This window comes from Cherax quadricarinatus, chromosome 5 (genome assembly GCF_038502225.1).
Source record: "Cherax quadricarinatus isolate ZL_2023a chromosome 5, ASM3850222v1, whole genome shotgun sequence".
Taxonomy (NCBI): Eukaryota; Metazoa; Arthropoda; class Malacostraca; order Decapoda; family Parastacidae; genus Cherax; species Cherax quadricarinatus.
Window position 1 is genome coordinate 76981702 of NC_091296.1, and position 19439 is coordinate 77001140.

Genomic DNA, 19439 nt, shown 5'->3' on the forward strand with positions numbered 1-19439 from the left:
TTGATGTCAGCGATTTTTATGAATCGGCGATTTTGCCGACTTTGACTTCCATTTTAGGCCAATTACATTATTCCAGTCAACCAAATTCTTAGCTATTTCACTAGTATTACTTCTATTCTATCGATTGAGCACAAGAAATCGCCAAGTCAACTGTTTCAACTACAAAATAGTGATCGGAGATTGGTAATTTGGCCAATTTAACACAAAGTTCAAAATATTCCAATTTCAAAATAGGGTCCAGAATAAACAATGTAGGTATTCCTGGCACTAAACTAACATTTCCTCTGTTCATTAATTACGTTTTGAGGCTTTACAAATAAATTCCATTTTGATTTTTTATTCACATAATGAATTTTTATTCACACCAAAAAATAGAAGATTTACTGTTATGCAATATTGTAATAATTGTGTAAATATCATCAACACATTTGTGAATGTATATTAGACCCACCAGCTGGCGTGTATTAGACGTGTGAGGTCATTTGTTTACTCTTGAACATCGGCAAAAATTTAACATTTCCGCTACTTTGAGCTCAGTTTCAAGCCATTTCCAGTGCTAAAACCAATCAAAATCATCTTTATTTCTGTAATATGTCTTCCATTCTATCAGATGAGACCAAGAAATCGCAAATACAACTATAATAAACATACAAAAAAACACTGCAAAGTCGCTGTTTTAATTGAAAATCTCAGTTTTTTCTCTCATTATACACAGTGTGCTGCAGGATTTGTTTTATGTGGTGCACACATACCACATAGATGTATTCTCTCATATCTAGGCCCAAATTTACCACTCAGTTTATCAGAGTGAGCTGAGCTCATGGCGTAGATCTACAATTTGGACCCTGAACGTAAAGCCGTAGATCTACGGGACGGATTCTGAAAGGGTTAAAGACAGCCAGAGGTCTATTGGTCATCCCCCTTATGTATGCTGGGAGACAGTTGAACAGTCTTGGGCCCCAGACACTTATTGTGTTGTCTCTCAGTGTACTCGTGGCACCCCTGTTTCTCATTGGGGAATGTTGCATCTCCTGCCGAGTCTTTTGCTTTCATAGGGAGTGATTTTCGTGTGCAAGTTTGGTACCAATCCCTCCAGGACCTTCTAAGTGTATATTATCATGTATTTCTCTCGCCTGCTTTCCAGGGAATACAGATCAAGGACCTTCAACCATTCCCAGTAATTTAGGTGCCTTATGGTACTTACGTGTGCCGTGAAAGTTCTTTGTACACTCTCCAGGTCTGCAATGTTGCTAGCCTTGAAGGGGGCCGTTAGTGTACAGCAGTATTCCAGCCTAGAGGGCACAAGCGATTTGAAGAGAATCATCATGGGCTTGGCGTCCCTAGTTTTGAAGGTTCTCATTATCCATCCTATCATTTTCCTAGCAGATGAGGTAGATACATTGTTGTGGGCTTTAAAGGCAAGATCCTCTGACATTATCACTCCCAGGTCCTTCACATTACTTTTCCACTGTATTGTATGGTTAGAATTTGTTGTATACCCTGATACATTTTTAATTTCCTCAAGTTTCCCATATCTGAGTAGTTGAAATTTCTCCTCGTTGATCTTCATATTGTTTTGAGTGGCCCATTCAAAGATTTGGTTGATGTTCACTTGGAGTCTTGCAGTGCCTTCGATGGAGGTCACTGCCATGGTAATCCGGGTGTCACCTGCAAAGGAATACACAGAGCTATGACGTACATATCTGTCAGAAATGAGGATGAGAATAGAATGGGAGCGAGTACTGTGCCTTGTGGAACTGAGCTTTCTACCATGGCTGCCTGGGACTTTACTGTGTTTACTGTTACTCTTTGTATTCTATTTGTCAGGAAGTTACAGATTCATCTACCAACTTTTCCTGTTATTCCTTTATCATGCATTTTGTGTGGTATTGCACCATGGTCACACTTGTCAAAAACTTTTGCAAAGTCTGTGTATACTACATCTGTATTTTGTTTATCCTCTACAGCATCCAGCACCTTATCATAGTGGTCCAGTAGCTGGGACAGGCAGGAGCAACCTGCTCTAAACTCATGATGCCCTGGATTGTGTAACTGATGGGTATCTAGGTGGTTGGCGATCTTGCTTCTTAGAACTCTCTCAAAGATTTTTATGATATGGGATGTTAGTGCTATCAGTCTGTAGTTCTTTGCAATTGCTTTACTGCCACCTTTGTGGAGTGGGGCTATGTTTGTTGTTTTTAGTGTGTGTGTGGGATAACCCCTGTGTCCATGCTTCCTCTCCATAAAATGCTGAAGGCAGGTGATAGGGGCTTGCAATTCTTGATGAACACGGAGTTCCATGAGTCTGGGCCTGGGGCAGAGTGCATGGGCATGTCATTAATTGCCTCTTCAAAGTCTTGTGAAGTTAGGATAATATCCGAGATTTTTGAGATGACCAAATTTTGGGATTCGTTCATAAAGAATTCATTTGGGTTGTCAACCCTTAGTCTGGGCAGTGGCTCGCTGAACACTGAGTCATATTGGGAGTTTAGTATCTCACTCATTTCTTGGCTGTCATATGTGTGTGTCCTATCCCGCCTAAGCAGGGGCCCAATACTGAATGTTGTTTTTCCCTTAGATTTGGCATAAGAGAAGTAGTATTTTTTTTTTTTCAGTTTCCTTTATGGGTTTTAGTTCTTCCTGTGATTCTTGTCTCCTGTAAGATTCCTTTAGCTTAAGTTCAGTATTTGTAATTTCCTTGACTAGTGCCTATCATCGTATTTCAGATATATTGGCCCCAGTCAGCAGCTTTGTGACTCTTCGCCTTTGTCTGTATAAGGAGCGTCTCTCTCTCTCTCTTTCTAATTTACAACTTCTCTTTCTTTTTCTTAATGGAATGTTTCTTTAGCAGATCTCAAGAACCACAGAATTCATTTTTTCAAGGCAAATGTTTGGATCCGTGTTGTTTAGGATATCTTCCCAGTTTGTTTCATTTAGGACATGGTTTACTGTATAAGGAGCGTCTCTCTCTCTCTCTTTCTAATTTACAACTTCTCTTTCTTTTTCTTAATGGAATGTTTCTTTAGCAGATCTCAAGAACCACAGAATTCATTTTTTCAAGGCAAATGTTTGGATCCGTGTTGTTTAGGATATCTTCCCAGTTTGTTTCATTTAGGACATGGTTTACTTGATCCCATTGTATGTTTTTGTTATTGAAATTGAATTTCGTGAAGAGACCTTCATGACTGCTCACATTTTGCTGGTCAGGAGCCCTGTGCATACATGTCTGTACCTCTGTTATGTCGTGATCTGAGTGTATTGTCTTTGATACGGTTATATTACGTATCAGATCATCATTATTAGTGAAGATGAGGTCCAGCGTATTTTCTACTCTTGTAGGCTCTACTATTTGCTGCTTTAAGGTGAATTTGGTGCAGAGATTTAATAGTTTGTGTGTGTGTGAATTTTCATCTGAATTGCCTCCTGGGTTGATCTCTGCTAAAACATTGTTTGCTATACTCCTCCATTTTAGGTGTCTCAAGTTGAAATTTCCTAGTTGTAAGATGTTTGGGGCAGGAGTTGGGAGATTTTCTAGACAGTGGTCAAGTTTCACAAGCTGCTGCTAGAATTGCTGGGAAGTTGCATCTGGAGGCTTGCATACCACCACAATGACAAAGTTTTGATTTTCAATCTTTACCAAAACTTCAGCTACATCATTTGAGGCATTTAGTAGTTCTGTGCAAATGAGTGACTCTGTCGCATCGGAATAGGTTATAACCTGGGATCCATATTTCATTGTCATAATGATCCTTTATGTGGGTCTCTGTGAATTCTGCAAATATTGCATTTTACTCCATGAGCAGTCCCTTGATGTAAGGAATTTTGTTGTTTTTGACAGCTTTAGACTATGTATGTTTGCAAAGACAAATGTCGTTATATTGATGGAATTTAGGTTTTTTTTATTTGCTGACTCTAATATCTGTTGTTCTGGAGTAGAGGCCAGTGTCCGTGCCTCTGCTGCAGAAATGTTTTCAGTTGGTGTAGGATTATTGTTATTTCTTGCCAGTCTTTTTTCCTTCCTGGCCCTAAAACACCTCTGTCCCTGGAGAGGTTGTAGCTCCCCTCTTTTGTTTCCCATAGTCTGGCTAGTCTGTGTCTTCTAGTCCCCTTTAGGTGATGTCCCTGGCAGTATGCACTGGAGCATTTTCTTTCATGGATTGATGAGTGACACATTTCTGGGTGAAATAAGTTACAGGGGGGGGGGGGGAAGTTGCACTCTCCTGTTGTCATGTGGGTGCGGCATTTTTTGGGATGGTCAAAGGTGGCGCTACTTGCTGCAAAAGTCATTCCAATTTCTTTTTCTCCATTTATTGTTATAACCTGCTTACTAAAGATAAGGTGGCTTTGAAGCCACTGTTGGTCGCCATGAGCTCAGCTCACTCAGATAAGCTGTGACTGGTAAATTTGGGCTTATGTGTGAGAGAATAGGTTTGTATGGTAAGCTTTTGTTTTTATTATTATTAACACATCGACCTTTTCCCACCAAGGCAGGGTGGCCCGAAAAAGAAAAACTCAAATCATTTACTCCATCACTGTCTTGCCAGAGGCATGCTTACACTACAGTTATAAAACTGCAACATTAACATCCCTCCTTCAGAGTGCTGGAACTGTGCTTCCGATCTCCAGGAATCAAGTTCGGCCTGCCAGTTTCCCTTAATCCCTTCATAAATGATACCTCGCTTACACTCCAATGGCACGTCAAGTCCTAAAAACCATTTGTCTCCATTTGCTCCTATCTAACATGCTCATGCACGCTTGTTGGAAATCCAAGCACCTCGCACACAAAACCTTCTTTACCCCCTCCCTCCAACCTTTCCTAGGCCGACCCCTACCCCACCTTCCCTCCACTACAGATTTATACACTCTCAAAGTCATTCTATTTCATTCCATTCTCTCTACATGTCCAAATCATCTTGGTAACCCCTCCTCAGCCCTCTGGGTAATAGCTTTGGTAATCCCCTACCTCCTCCTAATCTCCAAACTATGGATTCTCTGCATTATATTCACACCATGCATTGCCCTCAGAAATGACATCCCCAGTCCCTTCAGCCTTCTACTTGTTGCAACATTCACCACCCATACCTCACACCCATACAAGAGCATTAGTATAACTATACTCTCATACATTCCCCTCTTTGCTTTCATGGATAAAGTTCTTTGTCTCCACAGACTCCTCAGTGCACCACTCACCTTTTTCCCCTCGTCAATTTTATGATTCACCTCATCTTTCATAGACCCATCTGCTGACATGTCCACTCCCAAATATCTGAATACATTCACCTCCATACTCTCTCCTTACAATCTGATATCCAATCTTAAATTACCTAATTTTTTTTGTTTTCCTCATCACCTTATTCTTTCCTATATTCACTCTTAATTTCCTTTTTTTACATACCCTACCAAACTCATCAACCAACCTCTGCAACTTCTCTTCAGAATCTCCCAAAAGCACAGTGTCATCAACAAAGAGCAACTGTGACAACTCCCACTTTGTGTTAGATTCTTTATCTTTTAACTCCGCACCTCTTGCCAACACCCGAGCATTCACTTCTCTTACAACTCCATCTATAAATATATTGAACAACTGTGGTAACATCACACATCTCTGTCTAAGGCCAACTTTTACTGGGAAATAATCTCCCTCTTGCCTACATACTCTAACCTGAGCCTCACTATGCTCATAAAGATTTTTCACTGCTTTCAATAACCTACCTCCATTCCACACATTTGCAATATCTGCCACATTGCCCCCTATCCACCCTATCATGCACCTTTTCCAAATCCATAAATGCCACAAAAACCATTTTACCCTTATCTAAATACTGTTCACCTATATGTTTCACAGCAAACACCTGGTCTACACACCCCCAACCCTTCCTAAAGCCTCCTTTTTCATCTATCCTGCTCTCTGTCTTACTCCTAATTCTTTAAATAATAAATCTACCATACACTTTACCAGGTACTGTATACTCAACAGACATCATCTTTCTTTCAACACACCGGCCGTATCCCACTGAGGCGGGGTGGCCCAAAAGGAAAAACGAAAGTTTCTCCTTTTACATTTAGTAATATATACAGGAGAAGAGGTTACTAGCCCCTTGCTTCCGGCATTTTAGTCGCCTCTTACAACACGCATGGCTTACGGAGGAAGAATTCTGTTCCATTTCTCCATGGAGATAAGAGGAAATAATCAAGAATAAGAAATAGAAAGAAAATAGAAGAAAACCCAGAGGGGTGTGTATATATATGCTTGTACATGTATGTGTAGTGTAACCTAAGTGTAAGTAGAAGTAGCAAGACATACCTGAAATCTTGCATGTTCATGAGACAGAAAAAAGGACACCTACAATATTGCAGTGATCTGCATAACAGTAAATCTTCTATTTTTTGTTTGAATAAAAATTAAAAATAGAAAGTAAGATTAATGTCAGAGTGGCCTGGAGATGTGACTGATGAACAAAAAAAATGTTACTTTAGAGCCAGGAATGTCTGCATTGTTCATTCTGGACCCTATTTTGAAATTGGCATTTTTTTAATTTGCATGAAATTGGCCAAATTGCAAATTCCTGACCTCGTTATTGGGTAGTTGAAGTCAGTAAATGGGCAGTTTCTTGTACTCAGTCGATAGAACAAATGGAGTTCCAAAGAAATAGCTATGAGTTTGGTCAACTGGAACAATATAATTAGCCGAAAATAGGGCTCAAAGTGGTTAGCTCTTCGATGTGGTCATCCACCAACTTTTCCACATTCATTACTTACCTTAAAATATTTGTAGTCTTAAATATATGGCAAGAGGTGAGTAGTACTTTTTTGTAGGAAGCCACTGTGTCTGACTTTTGGGTTATCCTAGGTTCTCTACACACATGCTGCTGTGTGAGATAATCTATGTAACTGTATTTGTGTATACCTGAATAAACTTACTTACTAAGTAGCTGGTAGATGTAGGTAGTCAGTAGAGGTAGATAGGCTGGGCTACATGACTACATGATATTTAATGAGGCCCAGAACCATATTATTACCATCAACATACCTTGTTCACTGAGTTTAATCGTTTCTAACTACCTTTAGATACCATCATAAACAAAGGGAGAAGTAATGAATAATTCATGCTGAGAGTTGTAAACAAAAGCCAGACACAGATTCATATAGTTTTCTCTAATGCTCAACCACAGAAAAAGAGGAAACGTAATGGTTTCCCTCCACCGACTCACCACTCAATAGCATATAAACATTGCATGTTTATACTGTGCTATGTAACGTGTTTCTTATATAATTTTGGAGAAAATATCATAGATGGATTAATGAAAATGTCTATATTAACATAAAATAAGACATTTAATTTGCCCAAGAGTGATTATTATTAATTAACCCTTAAACTGTCCAAACGTAGATCTACGTTCACTCGCATAGTGCTCCAAATATAGATCTACTGTACTTTTTTTTGACATTTGAAAGCATGTAAAATAAAACGTAGATCTACTTTCAGAGCGCTACGCGAGCAAACGTAGGTCTATGTTTGGACAGTTTAAGGTTTAAATATACATTGCATGTTTATACTATGCTATATAATGTGTTTCTTGTATAATTTTGAAGAAAATATTATAGATGGATTAAGCAGAATGTCTATATTAACTTAAAACAAGACATTTAATGTGCCCAAGAGTGAGTCACGAACGTATGAATGGCCCAAGTGGACGCGTGTAATACGTCTGATTACCGGATCAAGGTCCATTATCCGGAACAAAATTTCGCACAAAAAACGGTCCTAAAACCAAAACATCCGATAACTGGAGCGTGTGAAAACCAGAGTTACAATGTATTAACCTAAAGTATGACATTTAATGTGCCCAAGAGTGACTATTATTGTGTGTCCAATATGGCCGATCTCCAAAGTGACAGCCGAAAACCGGGATAGAATTTTGGCCCAAAAAGCGGCTGAAATCCGAATTGGTTGATATCCGGAACCGCCGATAACCAAGGGTCCACTGCATAAAAATTTCTTGCCATTTCTCTCTAATTAACATTATATTTTATGAAATCACATTGACAAGCTGTAAATATAGCATATCATCTTAATCACTTTTAGTATTGTTCTTGACAGGCTTGTAATGGAGTCAAAGACCAGTTCTCTCTTGTCTTCAACAAATGTAGTTTTGGGAGACGCTGCTGCAAGAGAGAGACTGAAGCCGCCTCCTTCTTGCATTAATTCTGACCGCAAGAAAATCGCCTTAGGCACTGCAACTAAATCTTCATGCTCAGATCTTGATTCTATTGTCATTAAACGAAGGAGTTCAGAGAATAGTGAGTTATCTCCAAGTAATAAAGTGCAAAGATTGTCAGAAGAGGAAGAATCTCAACTAAAGAGAAAAGAGACTGAAATACCACAGAAACAGCTAAAAAAAATGAAACTTTTAAATGGTCAAGAAAAATCAACTTCAGACAATGTGAGTATAAAAAAATTTTCTCAGTAATTCTGAACAATCTTAATGTTTTATTTTGATATATATCAATTAAATTTTTACAACTTTGTAGGTGTAACGATTACATCTATCTCTTACAATATGTTATGATAAGAAATACTGTAAGTAGGTCATCATAAATGGTGTGGTTACATTAGTCCTCATTCTTAAATCACTATTGTGTTAAAGAAGCTGAGGGTTTTTTCCACAAAAGATAATGACAGGCCTGTATGCTTTTTTGGGTATTGTACATGTACTGTGCCTTGCTGTTATGGTCTACAGACATGGTCTACATGTCTCAGCTCGCATACCAATTACGTAATAGTAAGACTGAATTCAGTCCTACATTCTTCACATACATATCAAGCAAAGTTTTGTAAATATCAGTAATATCAAGAACAAGAACCTAAGTAATTTGAATAGTTCTTCCTTTATTTGTGTTCATTTTTTTTTATTTTTTCAGGTATCTTCTAAGGATGAAAAGAAGTTAAAGTCAGAAAGAAAACTCATCAGTTGGCCCTAGAAAACCGAATAATTACAGTTATAAAAGGGTAAAAATCTAAAATTTGCCATTATTTTTTTTTTTCATTCGTTGTAAGTGTATATATTGAAGGTAGGAAGACTCGGCTTGTTAGGGCCTTGATATGCAAGAATGACCATCTCTCTGTATTTTGTAGCCAGCAAGAACCCTTCAGCCCAGCTCTTCCATGGGTCTGTCTAATTGAGTTAGAGTACTACAAATTGGCAATAAACTGTTTACTATTATATAGCTTTAGATAATGTCTTACTTTAGGGGTTAATACAGTTATAACTTTTGAGAGTTACAAGCACCATGATATGCTAAGCATAAAGTAATACAAATGTTCTTTTAGTGATAATATTATTTGAAAATTTAAAATAAATTTTATATTCTTGGTAGTATTGTGTATACTGTACTTGAGTATAATCTGACTGCTCATTTAAGTTGAACCCCCTGACTTTCCTTCCCAGAAAATCCTTAATATTTTGAGGGATGATAAAAGAGGTTAAATAGTCTTGATGCAAAATATGTTATAACTAAAACTTGAGTAAAAGTACTGAAATGTTAACAAGAGCACCAAAAACTCAGAAATAGCCTTAACACTTTATAACATGAGAATAAAGAAGCACTGCAGGAGACCTGCTTGTTCATGCTAGAGAGGTCCTACTCACACCCAACTATTACAGAAGAACATAAGAATAGAGAAGCACTACAGTAGGCCTTCTGGCCTATGCCAGGCAAGTCATACTCATGTTCAACAGATGTTTGTTTGGCAGAGATTGTTAAAGAACTGTGGACTTATTATTTACATTCTTTTGGTATAGTTATCCATGTTTAGTATGTGTTAGTGGTTGGTTGGCAGACAAGGAATATGGGAAGAATGGATTGTTGTGGAGGTAGGAGTAGGTTTGGAGGACAAGCTGGTGATGCACTCTTTCTCCTGTACCCACAAATACCTTCAACACACTTCCTTACTCTATAATAAACTGAACAATAATATTTATTTACTTTTGACAGATTAATAATGACAAGCATCATGATATATCAAGCCACAGTAATATAAATGTTCTTTAGGTAAAGTTTAATTTTTTTTTTTTTTTCAACAAGTTGGCCGTCTCCCACCGAGTTTAAAATATAGTGATTATATTATGTGAGGTTTCAAAATAAATGTTACATACCTGATAGTACTGTATATACTGTACTTGAGTATAACCCGACAGCAATGTATAGGTTGACCCCCTGACTGTGCCAAAAAAAAAAATCCTTAATTTTTTGAAAAACTTTTTTTTAGAAGAGGTTAAATCGTTCTGAAGGCACTCAAGGAAATATGTTAGCCAGATTTGAGTCCTGGAAGTGGAAAATACAGTTCCAGCACTCCAAAGGAGTAGTGGTTTGTTTGCAGTCGTGTCATTACGATTTCTTGAGTCGAGTAGTGGGGAGTTGCAGTTCGGAGGGCCATCTAAACTGTGATATTGACATGTTGCTGGCAAGACTGGTTGAATGAGTGACTGAAGTGTTTCCTCTCTTTTTGCAGGGAAGGGAAGGCATAGTAGGTGTGTTTAAAAATTATCTTGTGCAACTATGCTTTGTATTTTATAATGAACGAAGAGCGAGAGAAAATACTGGTTAGCCTTGGAACTTGGAACAGCTGCCTATTTAGCAACTTTACACTGATTCTTTGTTGCACTGTATATAAATTTCAAGGACACCAGTGAAGGGCTCTTGATTAAAGAATTGGAACTACCTTTCCTTGGATCAAATCTTATTGCTTTCCATTCTTTAAGGCACTGTATTATACCTACAGACTTGGGGGACAGAGGCTGCAGATCTTGTACAGAGAGAAGGCTCTGGGAGTAAGCACATTGCCTACCATATTGCCAGAGGCTAACATCAACTGAATAACCTCTGCAGCCAGTGCTCGCTTGGCAAATCTGAGAGAGGCCTTTAGGAATCTCAACAAACAGTCATTCCAGGTGCTTTATACAACTTATGTCAGGCCCATCTTGGAGTATGCAGCACCAGTATGGAACCCACACCTGAGGAAACATGTTAAGAAACTGAAGAAAGTACAGAAGTATGCAGCAAGACTAGTTTCAGAGCTAAAGGTATGAGCTATGAAAGAAGGCTAAAGGAATTGAATCTAATAACCCTAGAGGACACAAGGACCGGGGAAGACATGATAACATACAAAATACTTTTTAGCTGGAAGCTAAAGACAGTGATAGTCACACAGACATCGGGAAGTATTTCTTCAGTCTCAGGGTGGTCAGGATGTGGAATGACTGATCTCAATGAAGTGGTGGAGGCAGCTTTCATACATAGTTTTAAGATTAGGTATGATAGGGTCTATGAAGCTAGGAGAGAGTGAATCTGGCAAGTAACAAGTTGAGAGGAAATTCCAGGAGCTAGGACTTAACCCCTACAACCATATAGAGGTGAATACATGACATCACCCCTACCTTCTAAAATCCTCCTCATCTCTGCAACTCTATTTTCTGTCTTAGCCCTGACTATCAATAATTACCATTTTGTGTAGTCTTCCTACCATAACATCTTGTTAATATTCACTCTAAATTTCTTGTTCTTTTATTAAATCCTAGGATTTTATCACAAAATCTTTAATGTTCTGTGACCTATTTTACTTTATTCAGTTTTCATCACCTGACATTTATCTGTATGAAATTCCATAATTCATTTTCTGCTCCAGTCTATCAAAATCTTTTAAGTTCTTTGCATGAAAAAATTAATATTTATCAATATTCATTAATAGAATACTCTCTTAGTTACTTGAGGGGGATCCATTTTGGTTGACTGCTGGATTTATTTTCTTATGTAAATTTCGTATTGAGTAATTTGCACATAACCCCTTCAGGGTCCAAGGCCAAAATCTGAAGTGGTGCTCCAGTGTCCAAGAAATTTTTAAAAAAAGAGAAATTATTTTTTTCTTACAGAATTAAAGAGTATATTTTTGTGAAGGTAATAAGACAAAATTTTTTTTTTTCTGATCAGTACTTACCGAGATACAGTGCCGAGAAGTTTACCCCAAATGACATGGTGGTGGCAACAGCGACGATTTCCACATACGCACATTACTTTGTTTACCCTTTTTTTGTAGTTTTTTCTTTTCTTTTCTAATTTTTTCTTTTCCTACTAACATTTGGGGCCTGAGAGACCAATACTGTATATAATGTATGTATATAAACTCACTGTATTGAACACAATAACCGCACTAAGGTTATTATCATATTATTGTTTACCACTGTTGTTTATTACAATAAACATGCACAAATCTTGTATAATACTAATGTTCTATCATATATTTACATATTTACAATCACTGGACATGGTTTTCACTGATCAGTTTTCCACTGTCTTGCTTTTCCCCTTTTGATGAAGGGTTGCAAAAAGACACCCTCATTTGCGCCCCCGTAATCCAGATGCCGCCAGGAAAACACCTGCACCCCATCACCAAAGCACTCGCGTTTGGAGCCTGGGAAATATTTTTAAATTTAAAGGCCCCCGGCCACACACATCTGTCTTGTTCACTGCAAGAAATCAGGGGCGAATGGGTTTAAAATTTCCCATCGTATAAAAGTATCCCCTTTTTCCAAGATAAGGTGCCATCATGCTTCCCTTACGCCACCTGAGATACCCTAACATCTTGGTATCTTCAATGTTTTACTTCCTAAACAAAAATCCAATACCAGGGCCCCTGTCCCGTCACAGAGCAAAAAAGTTTTATACCAAAAACGTTTCTTTCCTATATACTGGGGTTGAATGACAGCCACCTTGGAAAAAAATAAAAAACTTGCCCAAATTTTTTAGATTCTGGTGGAAAAAAATATGCTGAACTTTGTTTTAGATACATAAAAAAATTTCAATCTTGTATAACCTGTCACTTTTGTGGGGGCCCGGGGTTTTTTCAGAGATGCAAAATATGTAAAAGTAAAATAAACCTGGGTTTACTGGGGTGATTTCACCAAGACCGGGGGAAATTACCCCTCTTGGGCCAGTATGTTTTTAATTTTTGTTTTTAGACATGAGGATAAATTTTTTTTGGAAAAAGGGAAATACATTTCCCAAAAGGTTTTTTCCACCAGTAGTCTTGACTGTGGGGGATATGACCCAGGGGCCCGGGGGCCCAAAAACTTATTACTTCTGGGAAAAGTTTCCATCACTGGCCCAAAGAATAGTTTTGGGAACCTTAAAAATTTTTAGGGTTTCCAAGGGGGAAAAAATTCCCCCAGAGTAACAGGGGGGAAAAATTAAATAAAAATTATTTTTCCCAACCCCGGTGGTTTGATGGGGGTACTGGAACTGGCTGGAGCTAGCGGGGTTGGGGGGGGGACACCTGCTTTGTCCTTTAACCGCAGAGTCAGCAGGTGGGTCCCAGCCCTGGGCTGGTGAGTCACACATGGCCGTGGGACTACCATCACCACTATCACCATCTACTGATGCCTAGTGTAGCCACATCATCCTCACTATCACTATTCATACCGGTGTGGGGTACAGGATTTACCCGGGAGTACCCATCCCCGGGGGACGTAGGGTACACACCCAGTGCATGCAGCGCCAATACCGACGCTTTTACTGGGGGAAAGGGTTCCCCCCATCACCCAATGATCCCAAGAGCAATAAAACACAATCCACGCCACTACCCTCACGCTACTGGGGAGAGGTCCAATGCAAAATAATAGTTTTTCGCGCTTAGGAAATACCGGACTGACGGGCCCCACCAGAGGTAGGGTTTAGGATCGTGGGTTTTTCTGCATATTATCAAATCCGGTCCAACTGACGGCCGGGGCCCCTCTTCATTTCCCTTCCACTGGGGCAGGGAAATTTTTCGATAGGGGAAACCAAAAGTCCCCAATTTTTTTGGAGTGGGAGCTGCCCCGCACCAGGCATGGTGAACAAGGGCAACTGGGGCCGCGCCCCACAATGCCGCGGGGCCTAGATTTTCCCGGGGTGCACACCCACCACACAGACCCGCCTCCCCGCCCCGTAGGCCCCATGAACGTTTGACTAAGTTTTATTTGGGGGCCGATTTGGGGGAGATCTACTGGTTTGACACTCAACGTGAAGCCAGATTCCCCGTGGGTTTCCTGGGGTTTTAGTCACTGCATCTGTTTTCAAAACATATAAAAAATTTTTAAAGTATTCTGACAGTATGTTGATGACACAATGTGCAGCTTTTGATATTGTATTAGATGACATTTCATCACCAGGATTTTTTTTTTTTTTAAATTTCCCCAAACCCACCAAAGGGGGTGACCTTTTAAAAAAAAAACGAAATTTCTCTTTTTTAAATTTAGTAAAAAGTATAACAGGAAAAGGGGGTAACTAGCCCCTTTGCTCTAAACATGGGGCCAAGGGGTTTTATCACTTAATATCCCTGGTCTACAAAATGTCTTCTAATAAAATAGTATAACCCACACATTGTGTCATTATCAAGTTGATCATCATTCTTAATGCTTTATGTCAGTGTAGAATGTAATGCTTACTCATTTTGAATTTAAATAAGTTGTGTTTTGCTGTATTTTGATCTACTGCCTCTTAAGAAATTTTTTTTTTCCCAAAAGAATTCCCGTATAAAAATTTAAATTTTTAAATATTTTACAGTTGGGACTTTTAGGGCACGGGTATTTCCTTTTTACTAACTTAAAGCATTCAAACATCTACTATTAAATTATTATTTTATGTTTCTCCCCATATTTGGGATTCAGTGATTTATACTAATATAACATACTATGCAGGCAAACCCTCCTGAACATTTGAAGTCAGTTAGAAGATTTTAGAACATTAGTGTTCAGCAAAGCATCAAGCTTATAGGAAAAAAGAGGATTCTAAATGAAAAATATTAAACTTTAAATCCATCATAAAGATATTTGGTCAGTAATTTACTTACCAGTACCTAAGAAAAATTGGTTCCTGTTGAAATTTACAGTAATGCAGTGTAATGTTCTTTGTATTGATAGTCCATAAAATTTCACTATTACAGATTGAGCTGGAGACATGGTTGTTTGGGAGACTGGTGGTATTATCTATCCCTTTGTTTGAAGGCTGAGGGAGGGCTCATTTGTTGTGGCCACAAATGTGCTTGTGTTAGGTGTGGCATGGTGGTGTAGTGGGCTAAGGTGTCAAGAAATTTACTTAACTTCTCAGGAGGCTGGTTAATATCTTGTCTACCTGGCTGGTCACGATTGTTATTTGGGTTAAAAACATTTGTTCATGGGTATTTAAAATATGCCCATAGACTGGTATCCAGACAGGAGGAGAATGATATTAGTTCCTGTAGCTTTCTACAGCCACAGATGTGCTGCTGTTAAGTGCAGCATATGTGCATAGTGCATTGCTGGGCACCTAACATTTGGTAGCATTGAGAAATTTACGTAGCTTCTCAGAAGGCTAGTTAAATATTTTGTTTTTACCCCCAAATTTTTTTGGGGGCAAAGTAGAATGACTTGAAGAGCACAAAATATGTGGGGAGAAAGGGTAGGGTTGGCCCAGAAAGGTTGGAGGAAGGGAGAAAGGAGGTTTTGGACTTACAGAGCGGAAATGAGTGTTAGATAGGAGGAATGGAGATGAATTTTTGGGACCTGATGAGCTGTGCGGAGCGGGGAATTTGAAGGGATTCGGGGAAACTGTTAGCTGGACTTGAGTCCAAAAGGGGACAATGCCTGCACTTAAAGGAGGAGTTTAGATATTGCAGTTGAAGGGACGCCTAAACTGTGGGATCGGGAGCATTGCAAAGACAGGATTATGGGAGGATGGGGTTGAATGATGATGAAAATTTTTTCTTTCTTTTGGGGTTTTTCTTTCTTTTTGGCTGTTAGCCAATGTATTAAAGTGCAGGCATTGTACTTCCCACCTCCAGGACTTAAGCCCAGTTAACCGGTTTCCCTGAATCCCTTCACAAAATATAACACTGCTCATACTCCAACAGCTCATCAGGTCTCAAAAACCATTAGTCTCCATTTACTCCTATCTCAACATGCTCACACATGCGTGCTTCATGTTGAGGCCCCTTGCACACGAAACCTCTTTTACCCCCTCCTTCCATCCTTTCCTAGGGCAACCCTTTTTCTTCCTCCCCTCCACTACAGATTTATACACCCTCTGAGTCATCCTATTTTGCCTCATCCCCTCTAAATGACCAAACCACCTCAAGAATCCCTCTTCAGTCCCCTGAATAACATTTTTTTGTACCCCCTTTTCAACAAAATTTTCAATAATATTTAAAAAACCCCTTAGAAAAACCCCACTGCCTAGTCCCCTTTTTATAGCAAAACTCAGGCTTCACACCCATAAAGAGGTGGACCACTATACAGTGGACCCCGAACTAATTTTTCATCCAGAAATGTTCAGGGCGTATCCCCCATTGTTCCAAAAGGAATATTTTAGATTAGCCTTTTTTTCCCCCCCCAAACATAAAGAAACCCCACTTACATAAAAACTTACAAATTGGTCGATTGGGAGGAAATTTGAAAAACCCACTACCCCATTTTTTTCCAGGGAAAATGTCTTTGTCTCAAAGATATAATGATACAAATTTTTTCCCAAAGTCCATTTTACAACTAAAACCCATCTTGAAAGTCTGCCCAAAATCTGAACAGTTTCTTTTTCCCTTTAGATGAACAGAAAACCCTTTAAAAGGCTAATTTTATCATTCTTCCACCCCCTCCCCCAATGGATTTAATTTTTCCCCAACCTTGATCCCTCTCATTTCCTTATCTAAGTTCATTTTAAATTTTCTTTTTTAAACCCCTGACTATCCATAACTTTCAGCCTTTTCAGAATCCCAAAAGCAAGATACAAAAAAAAACTCTGTCAACTAATATTTAACCCCTCGAATTTAATCCCCCCCACCCCCAACCCCCTTTAGCATTTATTTTTTAAAAACCCATCTGAAAAATTTTTAAACAACACAAATTGGATCCTATTAAGCCCTACTTATAAAACTCTTTTAATAAAACCCCCAACCCTATCCTGCCCTTATAAAACCTTCACAGTATTAACATACCCCCTATTCCATTCTAACATCTGCCATTTGTTCCCATCCCCCCTATCATAACCCTTTTTCTAAACCCAAAAAAGCAAAAAAAATTTTCCTACCTTTATTTAAGTATTTTTTTTTATATTTTTAATGTAAACACGTTTTCACATCATACCCTTTAAAAGCCTCCTTTTTTCTTTCCATCCCCCTTTGTTTTCCTCAAATTTTTTAAATAATAATTCTTAACCTTTAAAGGTATACCGGGGTTTTATGCCCCAAAATTTTTATTTCCCTTTCATAAAGGAACATGTAATTTTCCCACCGGGGTTTCTCATTTTAATTTTTTGAAAAAAACCCCAAAAACCCAAAACGACCCCCACTGTTTTTAAACCCCCTTATGATCCACTTCCGTTGACCTTTTTTTCATTCACCCAATGCCTCCCCCCTTCCCCATCCTTTCCCCTTTTTTCACCCAAAAGTTTTATACCTCCTGGTGGCAAATCAGCTTTCTTTCAAATTAAAATTTTCAAAATATTCCCCATCTTCCAACCTTTTTCCCATTTACAACTCCTTCCTTTTTTTCAACAAACCCCAATTCCACTGGAGGGGGATGGACTAACTCTATTCTGTTTTACGCTAAATTTTTCCAGTTTTTTTTTTTTTTAATGCCCCGGGCCCCCCACCAGGCAGGTGCCCCAAAAAAAGAAAAAATCCAAAAAGAAAATATTTTCACACTTAAACACTTTACCACACTACACATTATCACTGTTTTGCAGAGGTTGGGGAAAACAAAGTTTAAAGCATATAATAAAAGAAAACAACATATCCTCCCAAATCCAATATCCCAAACCCCTCCTTTTAAAATGCAATTTATTCCCCCTTTTGGGGTTAACCGACTTTTGGGGAAAAACGTTCCAACCTTCAAAATATTACCCCAACAGCATTTAGTAACTTACCACCTATTCCATATACTTGCAACATCTGCCACATTGCTCCTCTATCCACTCTATCATATGCCTTTTCTAAATCCATAAATGCAATAAATACTTCCCTACCTTTATCTAAATACTGTTCACATGTATGCTTCAATGTAAACACTTGATCTACACATCCCCTACCCACTCTGAAGCCTCCCTGCTCATCCGCAATCCTACATTCTGTCTTACCTCCAATTCTTTCAATTATAACCCTACCGTATACTTTTCCTGGTATACTCAGTAAACTTATTCCTCTATAATTTTTACAAGTGTATGGTGTAGGAGGTAGGTTACTGAAAGCAGTGAAGAGTTTTTACGAGGATAGTGAGGCTCAAGTTAGAGTATGTAGGAAAGAGGGAAATTTTTTCCCAGTAAAAGTAGGCCTTAGACAAGGATGTGTGATGTCACCGTGGTTGTTTAATATATTTATAGATGGGGTTGTAAGAGAAGTAAATGCGAGGGTCTTGGCAAGAGGCGTGGAGTTAAAAGATAAAGAATCACACACAAAGTGGGAGTTGTCACAGCTGCTCTTTGCTGATGACACTGTGCTCTTGGGAGATTCTGAAGAGAAGCTGCAGAGATTGGTGGATGAATTTGGTAGGGTGTGCAAAAGAAGAAAATTAAAAGTGAATACAGGAAAGAGTAAGGTTATGAGGATAACAAAAAGATTAGGTGATGAAAGATTGAATATCAGATTGGAGGGAGAGAGTATGGAGGAGGTGAACGTATTCAGATATTTGGGAGTGGACGTGTCAGCGGATGGGTCTATGAAAGATGAGGTGAATCATAGAATTGATGAGGGAAAAAGAGTGAGTGGTGCACTTAGGAGTCTGTGGAGACAAAGAACTTTGTCCTTGGAGGCAAAGAGGGGAATGTATGAGAGTATAGTTTTACCAACGCTCTTATATGGGTGTGAAGCGTGGGTGATGAATGTTGCAGCGAGGAGAAGGCTGGAGGCAGTGGAGATGTCATGTCTGAGGGCAATGTGTGGTGTGAATATAATGCAGAGAATTCGTAGTTTGGAAGTTAGGAGGAGGTGCGGGATTACCAAAACTGTTGTCCAGAGGGCTGAGGAAGGGTTGTTGAGGTGGTTTGGACATGTAGAGAGAATGGAGCGAAACAGAATGACTTCAAGAGTGTATCAGTCTGTAGTGGAAGGAAGGCGGGGTAGGGGTCGGCCTAGGAAGGGTTGGAGGGAGGGGGTAAAGGAGGTTTTGTGTGCGAGGGGCTTGGACTTCCAGCAGGCATGCGTGAGCGTGTTTGATAGGAGTGAATGGAGACAAATGTTTTTTAATACTTGACGTGCTGTTGGAGTGTGAGCAAAGTAACATTTATGAAGGGATTCAGGGAAACCGGCAGGCCGGACTTGAGTCCTGGAGATGGGAAGTACAGTGCCTGCACTCTGAAGGAGGGGTGTTAATGTTGCAGTTTAAAAACTGTAGTGTAAAGCACCCTTCTGGCAAGACAGTGATGGAGTGAATGATGGTGAA

At 39.1% G+C, this 19439-nt stretch overlaps 1 protein-coding gene across 1 annotated transcript in view; it reads left to right on the forward strand.

The window, feature by feature from the left end:
* Positions 1–8068: 8068 nt before the first annotated feature.
* LOC128685095 (uncharacterized) overlaps positions 8069–19439 on the forward strand; it is a 28871-nt gene continuing 17500 nt past the window's right edge. The window contains exons 1-2 of the mRNA XM_070104376.1: positions 8069–8444; positions 8923–9010. Coding sequence (XP_069960477.1) covers positions 8109–8444; positions 8923–8982 — 396 coding nt within the window. The 5' untranslated portion in view covers positions 8069–8108 and the 3' untranslated portion in view covers positions 8983–9010. The remainder of the gene's footprint in view (positions 8445–8922; positions 9011–19439) is intronic.